The 17,960-nt window shown below is 45.3% G+C and overlaps 1 protein-coding gene across 2 annotated transcripts; it reads right to left on the minus strand.

The window, feature by feature from the left end:
• Positions 1-7,634: 7,634 nt before the first annotated feature.
• LOC112251382 (39S ribosomal protein L46, mitochondrial) lies at positions 7,635-17,955 on the minus strand. Of its 2 annotated transcripts, XM_042317332.1 has the most exons (5): positions 17,654-17,955; positions 9,896-10,100; positions 8,471-8,641; positions 7,895-8,109; positions 7,635-7,840 (listed from the first exon to the last, which is right to left on the minus strand). In XM_042317332.1, the coding sequence occupies exons 1-5, from the start codon at positions 17,912-17,914 to the stop codon at positions 7,814-7,816; spliced, it is 879 nt and encodes a 292-aa protein (XP_042173266.1). In that variant the 5' UTR covers positions 17,915-17,955; the 3' UTR covers positions 7,635-7,813. The 2 variants fall into 2 exon arrangements, with proteins under 2 accessions (XP_042173266.1, XP_042173265.1); XM_042317331.1 differs by having other exon boundaries at positions 7,635-8,109; positions 17,654-17,954.
• Positions 17,956-17,960: the final 5 nt, after the last annotated feature.

A 17,960-nucleotide genomic window follows, 5' to 3' on the forward strand; every position in this document is an offset into this window, starting at 1 on the left:
TTGGATGCACACCTATGAGATGTTAAGAGGTCTACTCAGTACCATCGTTGACAGAGAGAGAGATAATATTGGGAAGCATTAACTAAGGAAAGCCCTTGGAAGAAGTGCTTACAGTGGAGTTTTTAGAAACAGACTGTTTACATCTTGCATAAACTGTGGTTCTGCAGCTTTCGAAAAGTGGAGTTGGGCATACAAGGGTAGTTAGGATGTATAATAATTTAGGTTAGGGTAGTTATGGTATATAATCATTTAGTTAGGATGTATAATCATTTAGGTTAGGGTAGTTAGGTTATATAATAATTTAGTTAGGGTAGTTCTGAGTTCTGTCCTACTATCCAGGTCTGTACCCAAACAATTTGAACTTCTACTTTTAAAAATCCACCTCTAAAAACAAGTCTCTCACCGTTGCTATAGACCACCCTCTGCCCCCAGCTGTGCTCTGGACATGTGAACTGTGAACTGATTGCCATCTATCTTCAGAGCTCGTGCTGCTAGGCGACCTAAACTGGAACATGCTTAACACCCCAGCCATCCTACAATCTAAGCTTGATGCCCTCAATCGCACACATATTATCAATGAACCTACCAGGTACAACCCCAAAGCCGTATACACGGGCACCCTCATAGATATCATCCTAACCAACTTGCCCTCTAAATACACCTTTGCTGTTTTCAACCAAGATCTCAGCGATCACTGCCTCATTGCCTGCATCCGTAATGGGTCAGCGGTCAAACGACCTCCACTCATCACTGTCAAACGCTCCCTGAAACACTTCAGCGAGCAGGCCTTTCTAATCGACCTGGCCGGGGTATCCTGGAAGGATATTGATCTCATCCCGTCAGTAGAGGATGCCTGTTTTTTTTTTTTTTTAAATGCCTTGCTAACCATCTTAAATAAGCATGCCCCTTTCAAGAAATTTAGAACCAGGAACAGATATAGCCCTTGGTTCTCCCCAGACCTGACTGCCCTTAACCAACACAAAAACATCCTATGGTGTTCTGCATTAGCATCGAACAGCCCCCGTGATATGCAACTTTTCAGGGAAGCTAGAAACCATTATACACAGGCAGTTAGAAAAGCCAAGGCTAGCTTTTTCAAGCAGAAATTTGCTTCCTGCAACACTAACTCAAAAAAGTTCTGGGACACTGTAAAGCCCATGGAGAATAAGAGCACCTCCTCCCAGCAAGATAGGAAACACTGTCACCACTGATAAATCCACTATAATTGAGAATTTCAATAAGCATTTTTCTATGGCTGGCCATGCTTTCCACCTGGCTACCCCTACCCCGGTCAACAGCACTGCACCCCCCACAGCAACTCGCCCAAGCCTTCCCCATTTCTCCTTCTCCCAAATGCCATTCAATTCTCCTTCCGTGGCCTCCAATTGGTCTTAAATACAAGTAAAACTAAATGGATACTCTTCAACCGATTACTGCCTGCAAATGCCCGCCTGTCCAACATCACTACTCTGGACGGCTCTGACTTAGGATACGTGGACAACTACAAATACCTAGGTGTCTGGTTAGACTGTAAACTCTCCTTCCAGACCCATATCAAACATCTCCAATCCAAAGTTAAATCTAGAATTGGCTTCCTATTTCGCAACAAAGCATCCTTCACTCATGCTGCCAAACATACCCTTGTAAAACTGACCATCCTGCCAATCCTCGACTTCGGCGATGTCATTTACAATATAGCCTCCAATACCCTACTCAACAAATTGGATGCAGTCTATCACAGTGCAATCCGTTTTGTCACCAAAGCCCCATGTACTACCCACCATTGCGACCTGTACGCTCTCGTTGGCTGGCCCTCGCTTCATACTCGTCGCCAAACCCACTGGCTCCATGTCATCTACAAGACCCTGCTAGGTAAAGTCCCCCCTTATCTCAGCTCGCTGGTCACCATAGCATCTCCCACCTGTAGCACACGCTCCAGCAGGTATATCTCTCTGGTCACCCCCAAAACCAATTCTTTCTTTGGCCGCCTCTCCTTCCAGTTCTCTGCTGCCAATGACTGGAACGAACTACAAAAATCTCTGAAACTGGAAACACTTATCTCCCTCACTAGCTTTAAGCACCAACTGTCAGAGCAGCTCACAGATTACTGCACCTGTACATTGCCCACCTATAATTTAGCCCATACAACTACCTCTTTCCCTACTGTATTTATTTATTTAGCTCCTTTGCACCCCATTATTTTTATTTCTACTTTGCACATTCTTCCACTGCAAAACTACCATTCCAGTGTTTTACTTGCTATATTGTATTTACTTTGCCACCATGGCCTTTTTTGCCTTTACCTCCCTTCTCACCTCATTTGCTCACATCGTATATAGACTTGTTTATACTGTATTATTGACTGTATGTTTGTTTTACTCCATGTGTAACTCTGTGTCGTTGTATCTGTCGAACTGCTTTGCTTTATCTTGGCCAGGTCGCAATTGTAAATGAGAACTTGTTCTCAACTTGCCTACCTGGTTAAATAAAGGTGAAATAAAAAAAATAAAAAAATAAAAAGTTAGGGTGTATAATCATTTTGTTCGGTGTACAAGGGTAGTTGTACACCCATTTAGGTTAGGGTAGTTATGGTATATAATAATTTAGTTAGGTTAGGGTAGTTATGGTGTATAATCATTTAGTTGGGTTAGGGTAGTTATGGTATATAATAATTTAGTTGGGTTAGGGTAGTTATGGTATATAATAATTTAGTTGGGTTAGGGTAGTTATGGTATATAATAATTTAGTTGGGTTAGGGTAGTTATGGTGTATAATAATTTAGTTGGGTTAGGGTAGTTATGGTATATAATAATTTAGTTGGGTTAGGGTAGTTATGGTATATAATAATTTAGTTGGGTTAGGGTAGTTATGGTATATAATCATTTAGTTGGGTTAGGGTAGTTATGGTATATAATAATTTAGTTGGGTTAGGGTAGTTATGGTATATAATAATTTAGTTGGGTTAGGGTAGTTATGGTATATAATAATTTAGTTGGGTTAGGGTAGTTATGGTATATAATAATTTAGTTGGGTTAGGGTAGTTATGGTATATAATCATTTAGTTGGGTTAGTTGGGTAGGGTAGTTATGGTATATAATCATTTAGTTGGGTTAGGGTAGTTATGGTATATAATCATTTAGTTGGGTTAGGTAGTTATGGTATATAATCATTTAGTTGGGGGTAGTTATGGTATATAATCATTTAGTTGGGTTAGGGTGGTTATGGTGTATAATCATTTAGTTAGGGTAGTATATAATCATTTATGGTATATAATCATTTAGTTGGGTTAGGTGTTATGGTAATCATTTAGTTAGGGTTATGGTATATAATCATTTAGTTGGGTTAGGGTTATATAAATTTAGTTGGGTTAGGGTGGTTAGTATATAATCATTTAGGGTAGTTATGGTCTATAATAATTTAGTTGGGTTAGGGTAGTTATGGTGTAGACCAGAGACTTTGTGTGCACTACATAGGGAATACCGTGCCATTTGGGACAAAAACATATAACTTCAACATTTATGACAATGTCCTCTTCATCCACTTGTCCCCGAAGACACAAATAGAGATGACAAGCTGATTCCAGGAGACTGGAGGGGAAAGTTGACATCGAAATGCACTTACCTGGAAGTTGACTCATTTCAGAGTGGAAGTGTTTCGGCAGTGCAAAGGGCAGTGGTGGGAAAAGCACCTGTTATACTCCTAGAGCAGGAAGTAGGGGTTGCTGCAGCAGGAAGTAGGGGTTGCTGCAGCAGGAAGTAGGGGATGCTGCAGCAGGAAGTAGGGGATGCTGCAGCAGGAAGTAGGGGTTGCTGCAGCAGGAAGTAGGGTTTGCTGCAGCAGGAAGTAGAGGTTGCTGCAGCAGGAAGTAGAGGTTGCTGCAGCAGGAAGTAGGGGTTGCTGCACCAGGAAGTAGGGGTTGCTGCACCAGGAAGTAGGGGTTGCTGCACCAGGAAGTAGGGGTTGCTGCAGCAGGAAGTAGGGGCTGCTGCAGCAGGAAGTAGGGGCTGGTGCAGCAGGCAGTAGGGGCTGGTGCAGCAGGAAGTAGGGGTTGCTGCAGCAGGAAGTAGGGGTTGCTGCAACAGGAAGTAGGGGCTGTTGCAGCAGGAAGTAGGGGTTGCTGCAGCAGGAAGTAGGGGTTGCTGCAGCAGGATGTAGGGGCTGCTGCAGCAGGAAGTAGGGGTTGCTACAGAAGGAAGTAGGGGCTGCTGCAGCAGGAAGTAGGGGTTTCTGCAGCAGGAAGTAGGGGTTTCTGCAGCAGGAAGTAGGGGTTTCTGCAGCAGGAAGTAGGGGCTGCTGCAGCAGGAAGTAGGGGTTTCTGCAGCAGGAAGTAGGGGTTTCTGCAGCAGGAAGTAGGGGTTGCTGCAACAGGAAGTAGGGGTTGCTGCAGAAGGAAGTAGGGGTTGCTGCAACAGGAAGTAGGGGTTGCTGCAACAGGAAGTAGGGGTTGCTGCAACAGGAAGTAGGGGTTGCTGCAACAGGAAGTAGGGGTTTCTGCAACAGGAAGTAGGGGTTGCTGCAACAGGAAGTAGGGGTTGCTGCAACAGGAAGTAGGGGTTGCTGCAACAGGAAGTAGGGGTTGCTGCAACAGGAAGTAGGGGTTGCTGCAACAGGAAGTAGGGGTTGCTGCAACAGGATGCAGCGCACAAGTAAAAAAACAAATCCCAACTTAATTAGCAAAGGAAAAACATCTCAACATAATGAAACAAAACATGTTATTTAAAATAACTGGTTTACATTCATAAATAGGTCTACAATAATTACACTGATATACAATAATAGTAAATGATAAAACAAATTATAAAGACAAAAAAATTATAATAATAAAGTTTAAAAAATGTCATCCTACCTGAATAGTTTCAGCAGCCTGCATTTGGACATGTGTGTGGTATTAAGAAATATGCTGCTAATGTCGTCGATCATTTAGGCAAAATTACGTAGAATTGCATGAAATGCGTTAATAATAGCCCCCCCCAAATCAAAACATCTTCCTGCCGCTTTGGACATACTGAGGAACAGTAGAGAAAATGACCCAATAGAAGGTCACCCAGTAACAGTAGACACCTTAAAATGACCCAATAGAAAGTCACCCAGTAACATACAATATAAGTATATTTAAAACCAAATACTTTCACACAAATGTCAAAAGCAAAAGTATAAATCATTTGAAATTAACCAAATTCCTTATATTAAAAAAAACCCAGACAGCACCATTTAAAAAAAAACATTTACAGATATTCAGGGGAACACTCAGACTTCCTTTACAAACAAAACATCTGTTTAGTGAGTCCACCAGATCAGAGGCAGTAGTGATGACCAGGGATGTTCTCTGTTTAGTGAGTCCTCCAGATCAGAGGCAGTAGTGATGACCAGGGATGTTCTCTGTTTAGTGAGTCCTCCAGATCAGAGGCAGTAGTGATGACCAGGGATGTTCTCTGTTTAGTGAGTCCTCCAGATCAGAGGCAGTAGTGATGACCAGGGATGTTCTCTGTTTAGTGAGTCCTCCAGATCAGAGGCAGTAGGGATGACCACATGTTATCTTGATAAGTGTGTGAATTGGACAATTTTCCTGTCCTGATAAACATTCAAAATGTAACAAGTACTTTTAAGTGTCAGGGAAAATGTATATTATTTTCTTTAGCAATATAGTGAAGTAAAAGTCAAAAATATAAATATTAAACTAAAGTAGATACCCTTAAAACTACTTAAGTAGAAGTTTAAAGCATTTTTACTGAAGTACTTTACACCAGTGGAAAAGGGGATATTTCTAGCATTAGTGAACGGACAGTTGAATCTGAGAGGGTCCATGTGCATCACTATGTTCTCTGGGCCTAATATACAGTTGTCCAACCATGAGAATGACAAACATATTAATCTTCACAAAGTTTGCTGCTTCAGTGTCTTTAGATATTTTTGTCAGACGTTACTATGGAATACTGAAGTATAATTACAAGCATTTCATAAGTGTCAAAGGCTTTTATTGACAATTACATGAAGTTGATGCAAAGAGTCAATATTTGCAGTGTTGACCCTTCTTTTTCAAGACCTCTTCAATCTGCCCTGGCATGCTGTCAATTAACTTCTGGGCCACATCCTGACTGATGGCAGCCCATTCTTGCATAATCAATGTTTGGAGTTTGTCAGAATTTGTGGGTTTTTGTTTGTCCACCCGCCCCTTGAGGTTTGACCACACGTTCTCAATGGGATTAAGGTCTGGGGAGTTTCCTGGCCATGGACCCAAAATATTGATGTTTTGTTCCCCAAGCCACTTAGTTATCACTTTTGCCTTATGGCAAGGTGCTCCATCATGCTGGAAAAGGCATGGTTAGTCACCAAACTGTTCCTGGATGGTTGGGAGATGTTGCTCTCGGAGGACGTTTTGGTACCATTCTTTATTCATGGGTGTGTTCTTAGGCAAAATTGTGAGTGAGCCCACTCCCTTGGCTGAGAAGCAACCCCACACATGAATGGTCTCAGGATGCTTTATTGTTGGCATGACACAGGACTGATGGTAGCGCTCACCTTGTCTTCTCCAGACAAGCTTTTTTCGGGATGCCCCAAACAATCGGAAAGGGGATTCATCAGAGAAAATTACTTTACCCAAGTACTCAGCAGTCCAATCCCTGTACCTTTTGCAGAATATCAGTCTGTCCCTGATGTTTTTCCTGGAGAGAAGTGGCTTCTTTGCTACCAAAGTCTTCGCCTCACTGTGCGTGCAGATGCACTCACACCTGCCTGCTGCCATTCCTGAGCAAGGTCTGTACTGGTGGTGCCCCGATCCCGCAGCTGAATCAACTTTAGGAGATGGTCCTGGCGCTTGCTGGACTTTCTTGGGCGCCCTGAAGCCTTCTTCACAACAACTGAACCGCTCTCGCTGAAGTTATTGATGATCCGATAAATGGTTGATTTAGGTGCAATCTTACTGGCAGTAATATCCTTGCCTGTGAAGCCTTTTTTATGCAAAGCAATGATGACGGCACGTGTTTCCTTGCAGTTAACCATGGATGACAGAGGAAGAACAATGATTCCCAGCACCACCCTCCTTTTGAAGCTTCCAGTCTGTTATTCGACCTCAATCAGCATGACAGAGTGATCTCCAGCCTTGCCCTCGTCAACACTCACACCTGTGTTAACGAGAGAATCACTGACATGATGTCAGCTGGTCCTATTGCTGCAGGGCTGAAATGCAGAGGAAATGATTTTTGGGGATTCAGTACATTTGCATGGCAAAGAGGGACTTTGCAATTAATTGCAATTCATCTGATCACTCTTCATAACATTCTGGAGTATATGCAAATTGCCATCATACAAACTGAGGCAGCAGACTTTGTGAAAATTAATATTTGTGTCATTCTCAAAACTTTTGGCCACAACTGTGGAGACACGCTCTGAACAGTCTGTCTCATTACTGCCATCTAGTGGACAGGACAATACACTGTTCTGACTAGCCTCTCCTGTCTCACTACTGCCATCTAGTGGACAGGACAATACACTGTTCTGACTAGCCTCTCCTGTCTCACTACTGCCATCTAGTGGAGGACAGGAAAATACACTGTCTGCATAGAACAACACACAGGCAAAGAGACTGGCTTTCTATCCTCTGGGATATAGGCCTACAGACAACACTGAATGGTATATATGTTGGAACAAATGATAAACTTTAATGATGCTCTCTTATACACCACGTGGACGGGCAGGAGAAAAAACAACAGTTGCTGTGACAGAAATATGACTTCCAGGACTCAACGAGGACGTTTCTAAAAAAGACATCCGTAACCTCTCATCACATCTTCTCCATCAGCTCTCATCCGCTCCATCACAGGTTGAGTATGAAGCGGTCAACCTTCTCCATCAGCTCTCATCCGCTCCATCACAGGTTGAGTATGAAGCGGTCAACCTTCTCCAAGTAAGGTGGCTTCAGGTATCCCTGCAGTTCAGTCTTCTTCACCCACAGGAAAGGTTCTTTCTGACTGGCTGAACCAGCAGACAGGAAAGCTTTGAAAAAGAAGACCTTGGCTCCCACGCAGCGCTCTGTCCGGACCTCTTTGGGGAATTTGTACCTGTACACTCCACAGGGGGTGTTGCCAAGGAACGTAGCCTTGAAATCAGCCTCTGGAACAAAGAACAAACTTGGCGTTAGAACGGAGTTGGAGAACACAGCATTTAGAGTCTTTACTGATGTACCAGTACAGTGTTCAGGTGAAGGGCTCTATCATGATAGAGCCCTAGTATAGTTAGATATAGAGCCCTGATCAATGATATTGCATAGATCTGCTCAAGCATGTGCCGTGTAGATATTTCTGGAACCTTCCAGAGTCCAGCACGAGAGAAGGTGTTGGCAACCTGATGGAAATGTCTGACAGAGGAAACACTGCATCCCCCCAAATTGGCCCCCTAATTCAGAGCACTACTTTTGACCAGGGCCTATAAAGTAGTGCACTAGATAGGGCTCCAGTACCACCACACAGCTGACCTGGCAGGCTGCTGAGGCCTCTCTCTGCTGTCTGTCGGAGAGTCTCCCCTGCCTCCCACTGGGCCTGAGGGAGCAGCCAGATGGTCTCTTTACCGACAGTCTGCTGGACCAGCAGGACCAGGCTGTCTCCTAGACACCTCTCCACTGAGCCCAGCGGTGTCCCACCTACATCTGAAACACAGAGGTACAGGTCAGTTTGACAGTCAATGTATTTTCCTACTATCACTGACTGTGTTGACTGAGAACTACTTTGAGGGAAAATGTTGTTACTACGACTGAGCTGTTGTCCCACCCAGCTATCTGGAGATGACCTCATTAACTGAAGGTGTCTATGGATAAGAGCATCTGCTGAATGACTAACATGTCAATGTTGTTTATTAAGCATTTCACTGTTAGTCTCCACCTGTTGGTCGTGAAGCATGTCACTGTTAGTCTCCACCTGTTGCTCATGAAGCATTTCACTGTTAGTCTCCACCTGTTGGTCGTGAAGCATTTCACTGTTAGTCTCCACCTGTTGGTCGTGAAGCATGTCACTGTTAGTCTCCACCTGTTGGTCGTGAAGCATGTCACTGTTAGTCTCCACCTGTTGGTCGTGAAGCATGTCACTGTTAGTCTCCACCTGTTGCTCATGAAGCATTTCACTGTTAGTCTCCACCTGTTGCTCATGAAGCATTTCACTGTTAGTCTCCACCTGTTGCTCATGAAGCATTTCACTGTTAGTCTCCACCTGTTGGTCATGAAGCATGTCACTGTTAGTCTCCACCTGTTGCTCATGAAGCATTTCACTGTTAGTCTCCACCTGTTGGTCATGAGGCATGTCACTGTTAGTCTCCACCTGTTGCTCATGAAGCATTTCACTGTTAGTCTCCACCTGTTGGTCATGAAGCATGTCACTGTTAGTCTCCACCTGTTGGTCATGAAGCATTTCACTGTTAGTCTCCACCTGTTGGTCATGAAGCATTTCACTGTTAGTCTCCACCTGTTGGTCATGAAGCATGTCACTGTTAGTCTCCACCTGTTGGTCATGAAGCATGTCACTGTTAGTCTCCACCTGTTGGTCATGAAGCATTTCACTGTTAGTCTCCACCTGTTGGTCATGAAGCATGTCACTGTTAGTCTCCACCTGTTGCTCATGAAGCATGTCACTGTTAGTCTCCACCTGTTGGTCATGAAGCATGTCACTGTTAGTCTCCACCTGTTGCTCATGAAGCATTTCACTGTTAGTCTCCACCTGTTGCTCATGAAGCATGTCACTGTTAGTCTCCACCTGTTGGTCATGAAGCATGTCACTGTTAGTCTCCACCTGTTGGTCATGAAGCACGTGACCAATGACATGTGATTTCTTCTTTGATTTGTTCCTAATGTTTTGTGTAGTCAGTGCATAGGGAATAGGGTGCCATTAAGGACACCCTCTCTGACTCCTACCTCTGTCTCTGAGAGCAGGTTGGAAGTGTTTGAGTTTCTGTTCCCAGGTGTCCTCCTGGTCCTGAGCAGTGATGGTCTCCTGGCCACCGTAGTCTGCCTCCTCCTCATCTGAATCATAGTTGTCTGCCTGTTTACGAGTCATACGTTCTGAGTCCTCTAGGAGCCTCTGTTCATGATCCGACAGCAAGCTTCTCTCCAGCTCCATCTGGGATTAGGATATCACAGAGACGTCACCCTCTCAAGCCCTAGGATATCACAGAGATTTCAGTTCTGCCGGTAGTCTACCCTCCACCACAGTACTGCCGGTAGTCTACCCTCCACCACAGTACTGCCGGTAGTCTACCCTCCACCACAGTACTGCCGGTAGTCTACCCTCCACCACAGTACTGCCGGTAGTCTACCCTCCACCACAGTGCTGCCGGTAGTCTACCCTCCACCACAGTGCTGCCGGTAGTCTACCCTCCACCACAGTGCTGCCGGTAGTCTACCCTCCACCACAGTGCTGCCGGTAGTCTACCCTCCACCACAGTGCTGCCGGTAGTCTACCCTCCACCACAGTGCTGCCGGTAGTCTACCCTCCACCACAGTGCTGCCGGTAGTCTACCCTCCACCACAGTGCTGCCGGTAGTCTACCCTCCACCACAGTGCTGCCGGTAGTCTACCCTCCACCACAGTACTGCCGGTAGTCTACCCTCCACTAGGACTACAGTACTGCCGGTAGTCTACCCTCCACTACAGTACTGCTGGTAGTCTACCCTCCACTAGGACTACAGTACTGCCGGTAGTCTACCCTCCCAGCAAAAGCAATTTTACACACATGAACACACGCAGGACAGGTAGTCTACATTCAATATAATGCAGTTGAAAAATATGTTTTACACCCTGGTTCAGGAGTAACATTTAATTAAAAAACAGTTCTCATGGGCACATTAATCTAAAATAATGTAGACCTATGCAAATGCTTCTAACCAAAAGAGTCACCAATAGGCCTACTGGCATTCATTTACTTGTTGGATGGATTTGGATGCGCATTGGTGTCTGGTGATGTTGGTGTCTAGCTGTAGGCTAGTTGTCTAGTGATGTTGGTGTCTAGCTGTAGGCTAGTTGTCTAGTGATGTTGGTGTCTAGCTGTAGGCTAGTGATGTTGGTGTCTAGCTGTAGGCTAGTTGTCTGGTGATGTTGGTGTCTAGCTGTAGGCTAGTTGTCTAGTGATGTTGGTGTCTAGCTGTAGACTAGTTGTCTAGTGATGTTGGTGTCTAGCTGTAGGCTAGTGATATTGGTGTCTAGCTGTAGGCTAGTTGTCTAGTGATATTGGTGTCTAGCTGTAGGCTAGTGATATTGGTGTCTAGCTGTAGGCTAGTGATGTTGGTGTCTAGCTGTAGGCTAGTGATGTTGGTGTCTAGCTGTAGGCTAGTTGTCTGGTGATGTTGGTGTCTAGCTGTAGGCTAGTTGTCTAGTGATGTTGGTGTCTAGCTGTAGACTAGTTGTCTAGTGATGTTGGTGTCTAGCTGTAGGCTAGTGATATTGGTGTCTAGCTGTAGGCTAGTTGTCTAGTGATATTGGTGTCTAGCTGTAGGCTAGTTGTCTAGTGATATTGGTGTCTAGCTGTAGGCTAGTTGTCTAGTGATATTGGTGTCTAGCTGTAGGCTAGTTGTCTAGTGATATTGGTGTCTAGCTGTAGGCTAGTTGTCTAGTGATATTGGTGTCTAGCTGTAGGCTAGTTGTCTGGTGATGTTGGTGTCTAGCTGTAGGCTAGTTGTCTGGTGATGTTGGTGTCTAGCTGTAGGCTAGTTGTCTGGTGATGTTGGTGTCTAGCTGTAGGCTAGTTGTCTGGTGATGTTGGTGTCTAGCTGTAGGCTAGTTGTCTGGTGATGTTGGTGTCTAGCTGTAGGCTAGTTGTCTGGTGATGTTGGTGTCTAGCTGTAGGCTAGTTGTCTGGTGATGTTGGTGTCTAGCTGTAGGCTAGTTGTCTGGTGATGTTGGTGTCTAGCTGTAGGCTAGTGATGTTGGTGTCTAGCTCTAGGCTAGTTGTCTGGTGATGTTGGTGTCTAGCTGTAGGCTAGTTGTCTGGTGATGTTGGTGTCTAGCTGTAGGCTAGTTGTCTGGTGATGTTGGTGTCTAGCTGTAGGCTAGTTGTCTGGTGATGTTGGTGTCTAGCTGTAGGCTAGTTGTCTGGTGATGTTGGTGTCTAGCTGTAGGCTAGTTGTCTGGTGATGTTGGTGTCTAGCTGTAGGCTAGTTGTCTGGTGATGTTGGTGTCTAGCTGTAGGCTAGTTGTCTGGTGATGTTGGTGTCTAGCTGTAGGCTAGTTGTCTGGTGATGTTGGTGTCTAGCTGTAGGCTAGTTGTCTAGTGATGTTGGTGTCTAGCTGTAGGCTAGTGATATTGGTGTCTGGCTGTAGGCTAGTTGTCTGGTGATGTTGGTGTCTAGCTGTAGGCTAGTTGTCTGGTGATGTTGGTGTCTAGCTGTAGGCTAGTTGTCTAGTGATGTTGGTGTCTAGCTGTAGGCTAGTTGTCTAGTGATGTTGGTGTCTAGCTGTAGGCTAGTTGTCTAGTGATGTTGGTGTCTAGCTGTCTAGTGATGTTGGTGTCTAGCTGTCTGGTGATGTTGGTGTCTAGCTGTAGGCTAGTGATGTTGGTGTCTAGCTGTAGGCTATTTGTCTAGTGATGTTGGTGTCTAGCTGTAGGCTAGTGATGTTGGTGTCTAGCTGTAGGCTAGTGATGTTGGTGTCTAGCTGTAGGCTAGTTGTCTAGTGATGTTGGTGTCTAGCTGTAGGCTAGTGATGTTGGTGTCTAGCTGTAGGCTAGTTGTCTAGTGATGTTGGTGTCTAGCTGTGGCTAGTGATGTTGGTGTCTAGCTGTAGGCTAGTGATGTTGGTGTCTAGCTGTAGGATAGTGATATTGGTGTCTAGCTGTAGGCTAGTGATGTTGGTGTCTAGCTGTAGGCTAGTTGTCTAGTGATATTGGTGTCTAGCTGTAGGCTAGTGATGTTGGTGTCTGGCTGTAGGCTAGTTGTCTAGTGATGTTGGTGTCTAGCTGTAGGCTAGTTGTCTAGTGATGTTGGTGTCTAGCTGTAGGCTAGTGATGTTGGTGTCTAGCTGTAGGCTAGTGATGTTGGTGTCTAGCTGTAGGCTAGTGATGTTGGTGTCTAGCTGTAGGCTAGTTGTCTAGTGATATTGGTGTCTAGCTGTAGGCTAGTTGTCTGGTGATGTTGGTGTCTAGCTGTAGGCTAGTTGTCTAGTGATATTGGTGTCTAGCTGTAGGCTAGTTGTCTAGTGATATTGGTGTCTAGCTGTAGGCTAGTTGTCTAGTGATATTGGTGTCTAGCTGTAGGCTAGTTGTCTAGTGATATTGGTGTCTAGCTGTAGGCTAGTTGTCTGGTGATGTTGGTGTCTAGCTGTAGGCTAGTTGTCTGGTGATGTTGGTGTCTAGCTGTAGGCTAGTTGTCTGGTGATGTTGGTGTCTAGCTGTAGGCTAGTTGTCTGGTGATGTTGGTGTCTAGCTGTAGGCTAGTTGTCTGGTGATGTTGGTGTCTAGCTGTAGGCTAGTTGTCTGGTGATGTTGGTGTCTAGCTGTAGGCTAGTTGTCTGGTGATGTTGGTGTCTAGCTCTAGGCTAGTTGTCTGGTGATGTTGGTGTCTAGCTGTAGGCTAGTTGTCTAGTGATGTTGGTGTCTAGCTGTAGGCTAGTGATATTGGTGTCTGGCTGTAGGCTAGTTGTCTGGTGATGTTGGTGTCTAGCTGTAGGCTAGTTGTCTGGTGATGTTGGTGTCTAGCTGTAGGCTAGTTGTCTAGTGATGTTGGTGTCTAGCTGTAGGCTAGTTGTCTAGTGATGTTGGTGTCTAGCTGTAGGCTAGTTGTCTAGTGATGTTGGTGTCTAGCTGTAGGCTAGTTGTCTAGTGATGTTGGTTTCTAGCTGTCTAGTGATGTTGGTGTCTAGCTGTCTAGTGATGTTGGTGTCTAGCTGTAGGCTAGTTGTCTAGTGATATTGGTGTCTAGCTGTAGGCTAGTTGTCTAGTGATGTTGGTGTCTAGCTGTAGGCTAGTTGTCTAGTGATGTTGGTGTCTAGCTGTAGGCTAGTGATGTTGGTGTCTAGCTGTAGGCTAGTGATGTTGGTGTCTAGCTGTAGGCTAGTGATGTTGGTGTCTAGCTGTAGGCTAGTTGTCTAGTGATATTGGTGTCTAGCTGTAGGCTAGTTGTCTGGTGATGTTGGTGTCTAGCTGTAGGCTAGTTGTCTAGTGATGTTGGTGTCTAGCTGTAGACTAGTTGTCTAGTGATGTTGGTGTCTAGCTGTAGGCTAGTGATATTGGTGTCTAGCTGTAGGCTAGTTGTCTAGTGATATTGGTGTCTAGCTGTAGGCTAGTTGTCTAGTGATATTGGTGTCTAGCTGTAGGCTCGTTGTCTAGTGATATTGGTGTCTAGCTGTAGGCTAGTTGTCTAGTGATATTGGTGTCTAGCTGTAGGCTAGTTGTCTAGTGATATTGGTGTCTAGCTGTAGGCTAGTTGTCTAGTGATATTGGTGTCTAGCTGTAGGCTAGTTGTCTGGTGATGTTGGTGTCTAGCTGTAGGCTAGTTGTCTGGTGATGTTGGTGTCTAGCTGTAGGCTAGTTGTCTGGTGATGTTGGTGTCTAGCTGTAGGCTAGTTGTCTAGTGATGTTGGTGTCTAGCTGTAGGCTAGTTGTCTAGTGATGTTGGTGTCTAGCTGTAGGCTAGTTGTCTAGTGATGTTGGTTTCTAGCTGTCTAGTGATGTTGGTGTCTAGCTGTCTAGTGATGTTGGTGTCTAGCTGTAGGCTAGTTGTCTAGTGATATTGGTGTCTAGCTGTAGGCTAGTTGTCTAGTGATGTTGGTGTCTAGCTGTAGGCTAGTTGTCTAGTGATGCTGGTGTCTAGCTGTTGTCTAGTGATATTGGTGTCTAGCTGTAGGCTAGTTGTCTAGTGTTGCTGGTGTCTAGCTGTAGGCTAGTTGTCTAGTGATGTTGGTGTCTGGCTGTAGGCTAGTTGTCTAGTGATGTTGGTGTCTAGCTGTAGGCTAGTTGTCTAGTGATGTTGGTGTCTAGCTGTAGGCTAGTGATGTTGGTGTCTAGCTGTAGGCTAGTGATGTTGGTGTCTAGCTGTAGGCTAGTGATGTTGGTGTCTAGCTGTAGGCTAGTTGTCTAGTGATATTGGTGTCTAGCTGTAGGCTAGTTGTCTGGTGATGTTGGTGTCTAGCTGTAGGCTAGTTGTCTAGTGATGTTGGTGTCTAGCTGTAGACTAGTTGTCTAGTGATGTTGGTGTCTAGCTGTAGACTAGTGATATTGGTGTCTAGCTGTAGGCTAGTTGTCTAGTGATATTGGTGTCTAGCTGTAGGCTAGTTGTCTAGTGATATTGGTGTCTAGCTGTAGGCTAGTTGTCTAGTGATATTGGTGTCTAGCTGTAGGCTAGTTGTCTAGTGATATTGGTGTCTAGCTGTAGGCTAGTTGTCTAGTGATATTGGTGTCTAGCTGTAGGCTAGTTGTCTAGTGATATTGGTGTCTAGCTGTAGGCTAGTTGTCTAGTGATATTGGTGTCTAGCTGTAGGCTAGTTGTCTGGTGATGTTGGTGTCTAGCTGTAGGCTAGTTGTCTGGTGATGTTGGTGTCTAGCTGTAGGCTAGTTGTCTGGTGATGTTGGTGTCTAGCTGTAGGCTAGTTGTCTGGTGATGTTGGTGTCTAGCTGTAGGCTAGTTGTCTGGTGATGTTGGTGTCTAGCTGTAGGCTAGTTGTCTGGTGATGTTGGTGTCTAGCTGTAGGCTAGTTGTCTGGTGATGTTGGTGTCTAGCTGTAGGCTAGTTGTCTGGTGATGTTGGTGTCTAGCTCTAGGCTAGTTGTCTGGTGATGTTGGTGTCTAGCTGTAAGATAGTTGTCTGGTGATGTTGGTGTCTAGCTGTAGGCTAGTTGTCTGGTGATGTTGGTGTCTAGCTGTAGGCTAGTTGTCTGGTGATGTTGGTGTCTAGCTGTAGGCTAGTTGTCTGGTGATGTTGGTGTCTAGCTGTAGGCTAGTGATGTTGGTGTCTAGCTGTAGGCTAGTTGTCTGGTGATGTTGGTGTCTAGCTGTAGGCTAGTTGTCTGGTGATGTTGGTGTCTAGCTGTAGGCTAGTTGTCTGGTGATGTTGGTGTCTAGCTGTAGGCTAGTTGTCTGGTGATGTTGGTGTCTAGCTCTAGGCTAGTTGTCTGGTGATGTTGGTGTCTAGCTGTAGGCTAGTTGTCTAGTGATGTTGGTGTCTAGCTGTAGGCTAGTGATATTGGTGTCTGGCTGTAGGCTAGTTGTCTGGTGATGTTGGTGTCTAGCTGTAGGCTAGTTGTCTGGTGATGTTGGTGTCTAGCTGTAGGCTAGTTGTCTAGTGATGTTGGTGTCTAGCTGTAGGCTAGTTGTCTAGTGATGTTGGTGTCTAGCTGTAGGCTAGTTGTCTAGTGATGTTGGTGTCTAGCTGTAGGCTAGTTGTCTAGTGATGTTGGTGTCTAGCTGTCTAGTGATGTTGGTGTCTAGCTGTCTAGTGATGTTGGTGTCTAGCTGTAGGCTAGTGATGTTGGTGTCTAGCTGTAGGCTAGTGATGTTGGTGTCTAGCTGTAGGCTATTTGTCTAGTGATGTTGGTGTCTAGCTGTAGGCTAGTGGCTGGTGTCTAGCTGTAGGCTAGTGATGTTGGTGTCTAGCTGTAGGCTAGTTGTCTAGTGATGTTGGTGTCTAGCTGTAGGCTAGTGATGTTGGTGAGCTGTAGGCTGGTGTCTAGTGATGTTGGTGTCTAGCTGTAGGCTAGTGATGTTGGTGTCTAGCTGTAGGCTAGTGATGTTGGTGTCTAGCTGTAGGCTAGTGATATTGGTGTCTAGCTGTAGGCTAGTGATGTTGGTGTCTAGCTGTAGGCTAGTTGTCTAGTGATATTGGTGTCTAGCTGTAGGCTAGTGATATTGGTGTCTAGCTGTAGGCTAGTGATGTTGGTGTCTAGCTGTAGGCTAGTGATGTTGGTGTCTAGCTGTAGGCTAGTGATGTTGGTGTCTAGCTGTAGGCTAGTGATGTTGGTGTCTAGCTGTAGGCTAGTGATGTTGGTGTCTAGCTGTAGGCTAGTGATGTTGGTGTCTAGCTGTAGGCTAGTGATGTTGGTGTCTAGCTGTAGGCTAGTTGTCTAGTGATGTTGGTGTCTGGCTGTAGGCTAGTTGTCTAGTGATATTGGTGTCTAGCTGTAGGCTAGTTGTCTAGTGATATTGGTGTCTAGCTGTCTAGTGATGTTGGTGTCTAGCTGTCTAGTGATGTTGGTGTCTAGCTGTCTAGTGATATTGGTGTCTAGCTGTAGGCTAGTGATGTTGGTGTCTAGCTGGCTAGTGATATTGGTGTCTAGCTGTAGGCTAGTTGTCTAGTGATGCTGGTGTCTAAATCATATTTACCATTGCATTTTAAACAAAGAGAAGAATGGTTAAATTAGCATTATTTAGGGAAACACCATAGTTTGTTGCATATTGGGGAGCTAACTCTTCATTCAGAGGAGTTGAGTCCCCCCCATCTGTATTCTGAACCCTGTAGCAGAGCAGTGGAGAGCAACAGGGCGCAGGGATTTATTCTAGCCTTCCACTACTGATTCAACTCAATGTCAAAGTCTTGGAAGTTGATTGGTTGAATATGTGTTAGTGCTATGCTTGAAGAAAAGACCTGCATTGGCCTGCACATCCACTTCAGGACCACGGTCAGCAAACCATCTCTGAGTATTCACTAGTGATTAGTACAGCCATTGACAAATGAATGGAAAGACATTTACCTGATGCATGAGCTCAGCGAATTGGTCTTCGATCGGGTTCCGCTCCTGTGATATGACAGGCAGCCTCTGGAGACACACCGCCCCGTACAGCTTCCATGGCGACGGGACGCCTTCCGTTTTACTTCTGGTCTGAGTTGCAGCTCGACAAGCGGAACTGAGTGAAATTTGACGAACTCCTGTATGTTTTAGCCCTGTCCGTCTGACATTTGTAATAAATTGCCATAAAGGGCGATTCGCCATTCTCGAGCAGGGCGCTGCCATCTTGATTCTCCAGTTTCTACCCACAATCCTCTGCGAAGAAGGGAGA

The sequence above is a fragment of the Oncorhynchus tshawytscha genome, unplaced genomic scaffold, assembly GCF_018296145.1.
Source record: "Oncorhynchus tshawytscha isolate Ot180627B unplaced genomic scaffold, Otsh_v2.0 Un_contig_3602_pilon_pilon, whole genome shotgun sequence".
NCBI classification, from domain to species: Eukaryota; Metazoa; Chordata; class Actinopteri; order Salmoniformes; family Salmonidae; genus Oncorhynchus; species Oncorhynchus tshawytscha.

Coding starts and splice junctions, on each gene's coding strand:
- LOC112251382 (XM_042317332.1), bottom strand. CDS start 17,914: ATGGCAGCGCCCTGCTCGAGAATGGCGAATCGCCCTTTATGGCAATTT. Junction 10,101..17,653: donor TCGCTGAGCTCATGCATCAG/GTAAATGTCTTT, acceptor TCCTAATCCCAG/ATGGAGCTGGAGAGAAGCTT. Junction 8,110..8,470: donor AGGCCTCAGCAGCCTGCCAG/GTCAGCTGTGTG, acceptor TCTTTGTTCCAG/AGGCTGATTTCAAGGCTACG.